Source organism: Aethina tumida, chromosome 1 (genome assembly GCF_024364675.1).
Source record: "Aethina tumida isolate Nest 87 chromosome 1, icAetTumi1.1, whole genome shotgun sequence".
In the NCBI taxonomy this organism is placed as follows: Eukaryota; Metazoa; Arthropoda; class Insecta; order Coleoptera; family Nitidulidae; genus Aethina; species Aethina tumida.
Genome location: NC_065435.1, coordinates 12,899,868 through 12,910,108, shown reverse-complemented (window position 1 = coordinate 12,910,108; position 10,241 = coordinate 12,899,868). Strand labels below are relative to the sequence as shown.

The 10,241-nt window shown below is 32.0% G+C and overlaps 2 protein-coding genes across 4 annotated transcripts; one reads left to right on the top strand and one right to left on the bottom strand.

Moving 5' to 3' along the window:
- LOC109597157 (solute carrier organic anion transporter family member 1A4-like) lies at nt 1-2,779 on the top strand. Its single transcript, XM_020012793.2, has 7 exons — nt 1-285; nt 513-887; nt 941-1,048; nt 1,104-1,259; nt 1,314-1,837; nt 1,890-2,157; nt 2,215-2,779. The coding sequence occupies exons 1-7, from the start codon at nt 6-8 to the stop codon at nt 2,571-2,573; spliced, it is 2,070 nt and encodes a 689-aa protein (XP_019868352.2). The 5' UTR covers nt 1-5; the 3' UTR covers nt 2,574-2,779.
- Nucleotides 2,681-9,673, bottom strand: LOC109597162 (solute carrier organic anion transporter family member 74D). Of its 3 annotated transcripts, none has more exons than XM_020012801.2 (8): nt 9,516-9,673; nt 9,022-9,355; nt 4,706-5,134; nt 4,285-4,587; nt 3,827-4,187; nt 3,391-3,768; nt 3,062-3,165; nt 2,681-3,009 (listed from the first exon to the last, which is right to left on the bottom strand). In XM_020012801.2, exons 2-8 carry the CDS (start codon nt 9,302-9,304, stop codon nt 2,795-2,797), a joined length of 2,073 nt encoding a protein of 690 aa, XP_019868360.1. In that variant the 5' UTR covers nt 9,305-9,355; nt 9,516-9,673; the 3' UTR covers nt 2,681-2,794. The 3 variants fall into 3 exon arrangements, with proteins under 3 accessions (XP_019868360.1, XP_049817076.1, XP_049817077.1); XM_049961119.1 differs by having other exon boundaries at nt 2,787-3,009; nt 9,490-9,673; XM_049961120.1 differs by lacking the exon at nt 9,516-9,673 and adding an exon at nt 9,410-9,424 and having other exon boundaries at nt 2,787-3,009.
- Nucleotides 9,674-10,241: the final 568 nt, after the last annotated feature.

Below are 10,241 nucleotides of genomic sequence, written 5' to 3'. Positions count from 1 at the left end.
ACAAGATGATTCATCCCACCGCACTGTTACGAACCGACATCGATGAAGATTCACCGCAGTACACGTTCTGTGCACCGGCCGACGCCGCCAGGTCCACCGACCAGGTGGACTGCGGCCTGAAGATGTTTCCCAGCTGGGAAAAACGGCTGGAAAAGTTCGCGACGCCCGGTATTTTTGTGACGGTGCTCTCGATCGTCGCCTTCCTGCAAGGCATCGCGTGCCATTACTTCAGGAGCACGTCGGAAATTTGGGGGAGGCATTACAATATTGATGCAAACATTTTAGGTACGTGTGTTGTTTGTGTAGATAACATTTATCTTTTCTAACTAGGTTATTTTTTCCGTGCGTTGTTTATCAACATTATTTTTATGATCAACAGGATGATTGTAATATTTGGTGATAGAAAAACGTTTGCTCCCTCTGAGTCTGGTCTTTGTGTGGTGCAAGACTCAGACGGAGTAAACGCCCAACCTCTCCCAACTAGATTTTGAAACACAAAATTTATTGTCCAGCTCATTTAATCTACTTGAACGACGTACTGGTTGGAGTGTTTGCCTTAGCTGTAGCTTATTGGGGCAACAGAATTCACAGACCTGGCTGGATTGGAGTAATTGCAATTTTCCTATCAGTATCTGGACTGATAATATCAATACCAGAAATATATAGTCCTTTCACGTCGGATGATGTCAGCGACGTTATAGAGCCAGAACTATGCAAAGCATCCATGTTAAAACAAGTGAAAAAGCAGAAGGAATTTCATTTGATAGCATTCATTGTTATCATAGTTTACCAGATGAATTTTGCTATGTCTTCGATATCGCTTTTGTCTCATGGTGTCACTTACATAGACGACAACGTTTCCAGAAACCATAGCCCTGGATATATAGGTAAAAACCTTCTTTGTACAAGTTTTGTGATGGCCTAACATTAAAATGTTTAGGTTGTGCCTTGGCTTGCTTCGAGATAGGAAAACAAGTCGGAACATATTTGTCTTGGATACCTGTAGCACTGAATGAAACTAGTTACCACAGTATTTTTATGTCACCCGGTAAGACGTTAAGACAAAATATAATTTACAATACCTACAGTTCATTCCTTTATAGTTTGGCTTACAATATTGACATTAAATTTTATATTTGGGTTCCTACTGGTGTTATTCCCAAGGGTGCTACCGAATTTGCTCATTGCTAAGTTGTCGGCTTCGATGGCCAGCCTTGACACCGTAGACGACAGTGAATTCATTGTCATATCCAAGGATGGTAAGTGATTGATTTCAGCAACAACAATAAATTACACAAATTAAATTATTTTAGGATTCTTCACAACACTAAAGAGGTTACTAACAAATAAAATTTTGCTGCTAAACATCTTAATCATACTTATATTGCAATCAGTTCTTCTAAACTTCGAGATATTTGAAGACTTCTTCAACCAAACCAGATACTTATTCCCCCTGAAAAACGACTCCACAGGCTTCAGTGACCCTTCAATGATTCAATACACCACAAATTTACTGAAACAACCGTTTATATTTTTTACTTTGTTACTGACAGGAGTTTTATTGGCCAAATTGAAACCAAAAGTTAAACATTTACTGGTGTGCAATATTGTAATTTTGGCACTGTGTTTGGCAACTTTCGCCGCCACCAAAATGCAAAAATGCAACAACACCTTGCACAATGAACTTCCTAATGAGCTCGCCTTGTCAACTTGCAACGTAAAATGTAACTGTTCAAAAAATGAAGCCTTTAATCCCGTGTGCCTTGAAGGAAGAACATATTTCTCACCTTGCAGAGCCGGATGCGACAGTTACAACGACAATAACACCAATTTTATGGTAAAATTCTATTAACCCAATATACCTAGTGTGGTTAATTAATCACTTTTAGTTGTATCAAAATTGTCGATGTGGTCGCCAGACAACCATCGCCGAAGAAGGCCCCTGTACGGACACATACTGCAGGTTCATATTTGCTTTGTCTCAAGTGAACAACGTGGTTTCTGCAGCCCTTTTATCAACTGTCACGTTGAGCAACCTACTTGTGACGTTACGATGTGTCAAACCCCAGGATAAAGCCACAGCTATTGGCTTACAAGGAACGTTGTTTGGGCTTATTCCAAACATACCTGTACGGGTTGCTTACTTTTGTATTGTTGGTGAGTAACACCTTTACAACAAATTAAACTTAAAACTAATTTAACTATTTATTTAAGACATTTTCTGTAAGTTCAGAAACACTGACACTAACGAGTGCAAGTTTTACAAGCCTGAATTGGGAACATTTTTGTTTGGTGTGACCTTGGGAGGGATGGGACTTGCTTTAGTTTTATTGATAACATTACTATTTTGTATTGGTAACTTGGAGCTTTACACAAAGAAACGAAAGTCTAAATACGATGATAATGATGGATACCAGCAACGACAAGAGATGCAAGACATGACTCAATCTGGATCACTTTTGGCAATTAATCATAGGTCAGAAAGGGAGTCCGCTGGCTCCTCAGAGTCTTTAAGACACTTAGCAGACAACATAGGTGATGATTCCGGCAGCATAACAGAAACCGACTTCTGATTGTTGGTTTCTTAAGTTTTGAAGCTCTCTAAAAGTTTGTACATAAATATTATTTTTTGTACGTCTAGGTTAGGTAACAAGACAACGTAAATTAATAAATATGATCTGTTTTATTAGCTTAAAGATATATGACAAAGTAATATATGTATTTAAACTTGTATATAATTTATTATCTAATAAAAATGTGTATAACACATTTACTCAAACTGAAACGAGTTTTCTTAATTGGTGGTGAAGTTCTCGAGTTCTAATTCGACAGTTTCATCGAATATTTTGAGACCCTTGACAAAATACCACACTCCAGCGTCGAACAACGTACCAATGAGCACGAAGGTGGCAGCTGTGAAGTTCATCGAGTACCTCAAAGCTTCGCCATTGTAAAGCCAACAGTTACCGTTACCTGTGCAGGTCTTACCCCAAACCAAACAAGACTTGTCTGCAAATTAAAAAGCGTTACAACATTATTTGTTTATTGTTTTTGAGTTTACCTAGAATTGTACCAAAGAGGATCGGTGATGGCACGAAGGCACAGAGACTCATGAGCATCAACCCAAAGCCCATCGCCACCGGTTTGTCTTTTTCCTCGACACATCTTAAAGACAATCAATTAGTTCATTTTATTGTATTTGCATGAAATGAGTAATTTTAATTCTTGGTATTACTACAATGTGAGATAAGATAAATTTTTAATACGACGTTAAAGGTTTATGATTAATATATTAACTGTAAAACTGATAAGACCCGGTGATAAGGTTGCGAAGCATTTCAAAGGCGCAGTTCAATACTCAACGTCAGTTCTGTGAGTTTAATATCTTACCTTACTGTAACTAAAAAGTTAGATGCTCTTCCTGTAGCACCGCTGAATTTGAGAAGGCAGACGACAACTAAAAATATATAAAACTGATACAGACAATCGACTTGACAACTTCCCGACTTGGCGAAGCCGTGCTCCAGATAACCATGTTCTTTTATGAAAGACTTTTTCATTTGTATCGTTGCTTGCTGTTGAACAGTTTTATTTGTGGTTATACAGGAACAATCCGAAAATATATCAGTGCCATTGATTTTTCTAACTTGTGTACAGCCCGCATGGCAGGCTGATATGAAGCTTGTTTCACCGTCTTGAGAACACACCGGATTGTATTTTACATAATCGCAGTTGCAGTCTTGGTTGCATTTCCTTTCAACCTTCAACCTGAATTAATTAGCCCTTAATCAACAATGGGTGTCTTAAATCTATGTAGACTACTTACTGTCCGTCCGGAAGAAGCGGTGCCCTGTTATCGTTTTCAGCACACCCAAGATAGGCATAAGATATTATCCCCATTACAGATATCCCTCCAACGATGACGTTCCAAGCAGCTAAGTATCTAGCTCTTGGTTTGTATCTGGATATTATTAATCCGGACAATAGTATACCTACTGCTGAAAATAATAGTCCGGCACTACCTGTAATGAGGCTGGATGCTGAAGCTGATTGTCTATACTGAGTCTCTATGTATTTTGGTAGGAAGATCCAGTAAGGCATGTAACCCAGGAAGTAAAACACGGCAGCAAAGTTATTGAGCATCAATATGGGATTAGTTATCAGTCTTCGGAATGTTTTGACCATATCTACAAAGCAACTACTTATAGATTAAATATCTACTGTCCTGAAGTAGAGTTTTTGAAGAAACTCTTGAAAAATTAACCTTATGTTGTGATTAAATACCTTTAAATGAGGTTTTAATTTCTGGTTCTGGCTCACTCTTTTTTGACGCCTTAGAAATTTGTCTGAGTAGCTCTTTCCTGACGGCAGCTCTGGGCAACGTCTTTGGAAATAGAGCCAACAAAGTGGAAAAGAAAAACAGTAACACTCCAAGTATAATCCAACCTAGCCACCAAGCCCCAAGCCACCTGGGATCTTGATTGTTAATTGTAGGTGTCAACGTTGGTGATATGTAAAGCTTCAAACACACTGAAGCTAAGCCATAACCAATGGCAGGCCCCAACATCCGAATAAAATAAGAAAAACCTAAAATAACAAAAACTAAATGCAGCACAACGAAACCCCGACGAAGCACTTTAAACCGTGCTGGTAAAGTGAAATAAAGATGCATTTAAGTTAACACATTAAACAAATACGGACTTACTGAAGAGTGCCGGCGTCTTAGACCTTTTAATATTGTCATCCATATACGATACTCCCAGCGTGTAATAAAGTGGACCACCAATTCCAGATATAAATTGTGCAGCGAATAAAATTAATTGCGGGGAATAAGTGCCGCTTTCGGTTACACATTCTGAGTTTGTTGAATTTTTAGTGTGACACAGGGACTTTTTGCGTTGGTGTAGCAGAGCGTCGAAGGAGTCGTTGCCGTTAGTTCCGTGCTCGAATGTAAGGGATAATGCGTCGGTTCCAGGGCCGTACAAAAAATGTGGCAGGGCTGTGAGGAGACAGAACATAACCACCGTGTACATCCCCAGAGCCATCCATCGGGGCCTGTGACCTCTGCCCGCATAATAACTCAGTATTACGGAAAGCAGAAGCTGGCTTAAGTCATTGCCCACGGTGATGATTCCTGCAAATGGTGAAATGTTATGTCAAGGTTATAAGGGTGGTCGTAAAGTTGTAATATGTGATTTTGTATTGAATGTTGTTGTTGTAATTAATAAATAGATCAATCTGTTTATTCATATAGTGTTTGGCGCATCTTATTCAAGGTCATATTATAGATATGCTCAGCAATATTGATTCTCCTGTTCACAACCTAGTTGTAAAGTTGACACTTCTTAGGTTGATAAGAAAATTATCTACCATGAGTAAATTTACATAGTCAGTTTACCACCAAACATTTGTAATTTAAAAATTTTTATTACCTCTTACTAGATCAATTATTTTATTTCAATTCAACCTTACAAAATAAAAAATAATAAATTTTATATATTTTAATATTTTTACAAGGAAATAAAACATATAGCACCATATTTGCATAATTTCTTATCTTTTTATTTGAGCAATATGGTAATAGAAAAGTGAAATGGATCATTTTTAGTCAAAAATAAAAATATGTTTCCTGTCATAAATTGAATTTTAATAACAAATTATAACTTAAAATATATTTTTAAATATAGTATATTTATCAATTATTTAATGAATTAATTCAATAAATATAACATTGTAGATACATTTATTATAAATAAAATTATATTTTTATTTATAACAACAAGATTTACATTTAGAACATTTATTAAAAACACGATTCACAATTTAGAAAAATACATTTAATGTTTTATTAAATATTTTTAAAATTCTGAAAATAATAGTTTCTAAAAATCATAAATTTGTATTTAATTTGTACAAAAGAAAAAACGATGAATTAAAATTTAATTTACTGACTTTTAAAATTATTTATAATTAAATAATATAATAATATAATATAATATAATAATATAATTATAAATAATTAATTATTTATATTATATTTATTTATTATTATTATATTTATATATTTTTAGAATATTTAATATTTTTTATATTTCTTAATTATAAAAAATAATTTCAATTTTAATCTAACAATTTCTAAAAAATCATTAATTTAACAATATTTTTTATATAAAAACATTTTATCACAATAGATATGTAGATAAAAAAATGAGTTTACCAAATTTAAGTATTACGAACCAACAATTAAATAATAATTATAGATTACAAGAGTAAATCATTTTTTATATTTATGATTAATTATAAAAAATGATTATAAATAGAAAACACTTTATCATACGAGATATGTAGATAAAAATAAATGCTGTGCAATAAATTAACTTACGAAACTAATTATATAATTATGATGAAATTTAATTATGTTGAATTAAATATAAATAAATATATATGTGAAAAATAATAATAAAAGCTCCTTAAATCTGGTTACCATTGTAAATAATATACGAGACATTATTTATATGCTAATATAATATAAATTATTGTCAAGAACTTATATATACTACGTAAATAATAAATTAGATATTATTTATGAGTTAAGTAAGTACAACAATAAATTCAGAATTATTACTCTGAATACTATTTTTTGAAAGTTTATCTATTATAATAAACGAGTTGGTCATAAGTCTGTAATATAATTAGCGTAGAATAGAGAAAACATTTTCCACTAATAAAACGGTTGATGGTAGTATCCAATTTCATATAAACCAATTTAAATAATTGTCAATAACTAAATATTACATGTAAATAATAAGTCAGGTATTATTTATGTGGTAATATATAATAAATTCAGAATTAAGGAATACTCTAAAATTATCTTCAGTTGTATAAACATTGATCTGTACACCTATTTTTTGTAAAAATATCGAATGAATAGTATTGTTTGGAAGTTTATCTACTATATTAAATGTGTCGTTCATAAGTCTGTAACATAATTATCACGAAATAGAGAATAAAACATCTTCCTTTAAGGTAATGGCTGATACTGTTCATTTGGTATTGTTCAATTTGTCACAAACCAGCTTAAATTATTGTAAAGAATTATATATTACATGTAAATAATAAATGAGGCATTATTTATGTGCTAGTAACTATTGTAAGTACAACAATAAATTCAGAATTAAGGAACACTCTAAAATTGTCTTCAGTTGTATAAATATTGAACTGTACATCTATTTTTTTGTAAAAATATTGATTTTTTAGTAATAAACACTGAATAGTATTTTTTGGAAGTTTATCTACTATATTAAATGAGTCGTTCATAAGTCTGTAACATAATTACCATGAAATAGAGAATAAAACATCTTCCATTAAGGAAATGATTGATACTATCCATAAGATACTATCCAATTCGATTCAAACTTATTTAAATAATTGTCAACAACTATATATTATATGTAAATAACATATCAGGTATTATTTATGTGCTATTAAATATTGTAAGTACAACAATAAATTCAGAATTAAGGAAAACTCTAAAATTGTCTTCAGTTGTATAAATATTGACCTGTACATCTATTTTTTTTTTGTAAAAATATTGATTTTTTAGTAATAAACACTGAATAGTATTTTTTGGAAGTTTATCTACTATATTAAATTAGTCGCTCATAAGTCTGTAACATAATTACCATGAAATAGAGAATAAAGCCCCTTCCATTAAGGAAATTATTGAAACTATCCATATGGTACTTCCCAATTTGTCACAAACCAACTTAAATTATTGTCAAGAATTATATATTATATGTAAATAATAAATGAGACATTATTTATGTGCTAGAAACTATTGTAAGTACAACAATAAATTCAGAATTAAAGAATATTCTAAAATTATCTTCAGTTGTATAAATATTGATCTGTACACCTATTTTTTTTTTTGTAAAAATATCGTCTTTTTAGTAATAAACACTGAATAGTATTGTTTGAAAGTTTTCTTACAATATTAAATGAGTCGCTCATAAGTCTGTAACATAATTGCCATGAAATAGAAAATAAAACATCTTCCATTAAGGAAATGGCTGAGACTGTCCATATAGTACTGTCCTATTTGTCACACACCAGATTAAATTATTGTCATGAATTATATATTATATGTAAATAATAAATGAGACATTATTTATGTGCTAGTAACTATTGTAAGTAGAACATTAAATTCAGAATTAAGGAACTCTCTAAAATTGTATTCAGTTGTATAAATATTCATCGTACACCTATTTTTTTGTAAAAATATCGATTTTTTAGTAATAAACACAGAATAGTATTGTTTTGAAGTTTATCTACTATATTAAATGAGTTGTTCATAAGTCTGTAACATAATTACCATGAAATACAGAATAAAACATATTAAGGAAATGGCTTATATTGTCCATTGTCCATTGGTTTGGGACAAATTGGACAGTACCATACTGTCCAATTTGTCCCAAACCAGCTTAAATAATTGTCAAGAACTATACATAATAAGAAAATAATAAATAAGATATTATTTATGTACAGGTAACTATTGTAAAAACAATAATTCATAATTAAAGAACACTCTAAAATTGTCTTCAGTTGTCTAAATATTGGTCTGTGGTACCATTTTTTTGTAAATTGATGATATTGATTTGCTAATATTGATTTTTTTGGTTTAACGTTATAATAATTTTATAATCAAACTAACATTCAATAAATAAAAACTATATAAAAATAACTTCCACATATAATCCATGTGTGTGGATGTATTCAAACAATTAATTAATGTCATAAATAGGAGATGAATAAGAACATTTTATTTTTGGCACGAAAAACACATGACACGACAAATTCTCCTAGTATCTTACACATGTAGTGATTTAAAGGATTACACAATTGTACATAAATTCATTATTTGACGTGTTTTCAAACAAACCTCAATATTATTATATTATATTATTGATGTGCAAGTAAAACTTAAGGTAATATAACGTGATGGGTGGATGTAACGTTTGTTACCTGTGGTTCTGCTGGGTATCTTGAACCTCTTCTCCAACGTCGTTATGGTCCCATTAAAGTAGGCGTACGCAGCCGAAAATATACACCCAATTATGCCATACAAACACACGTATGCCTTCTTATTAGCGAACCTCTGTATATATTTCCCTTTCATGAACCAAAAGCCGCATGTGGTGTCTTCGTCCATCGTCACTTTCTGTTCATTCGGCAACAGCAAATCGGTTGCCGGTATCGTCTTCGACATGTCATTCGTAATGTTCGCGTCCATTTTACACGTGTTCATGAGAATGACACTATTGGCTCACACATGATGAATTTATGCGATGAATGAGATCTGGAAAATGTTTAAGAGAGTATTTAAAACGTTTTCGTATGGCTGGCTACGTACATTTTTTTGTTTGCTTTACATTTAAACGTTAATGATAACGGCATTGACGCAAAACATTCTGTCACAGATTAAAGACGTACCTGTGGACGTTCTAAAAGGGACTTACAATTTTTGTTTCCCGGCCCGATCAAATGAACATGATTACTTTTTCGGTGAGGTCACTGTGTAATACACGAAATGAATGAACTCTACGTGGATAAACATTTGCTCAATTACTCAATCCGACTGTGACCAGTAAAGACGCTTGATATTATTCAATTACTTCCTACTACACATAGCATTATTTTCAATTTATTTTCGTGTCTAATTGAAGAACCACCTAAACAATAATCTTGTATTATCAAAACACCACTTATTATCAGGCCGGACTGTTTTAAATCTTTGTTAAATGAACGTTTTTTTCTTGTTTGCGGTGTTTATCTCGTATCTGGATTTTGGGGATTAATTTTGGTGACTTTGATTTAAGGTGCAAGCGTATTTTCACGAGTTCTGGAGGTTAATTATCTTTGTTTCCTCGTGCTCACGCTTAAGATGAAAAAAATGTAAATAAACAAAACTGGGGGGTAAAGATAAGAGATAGCTTCAGCTGATAATAAAAAATATGAAAGCAGTTCTTATAAATATAAATAATATTTTTGTAAATGCAGGATTTGAATACAAATATTAACAATTATAAATATAAAAAAACATATACAGGGTGTCTCTGAAAGATCTGATGATTTGCCATAGTTTAATATTTGATTAAAATTGAAGTAAATACATCAATTTAAAATGGAAACTAACTGTAATAATTTTGAATATTAACAGCATAGAAGATCAGAAAACATTACGA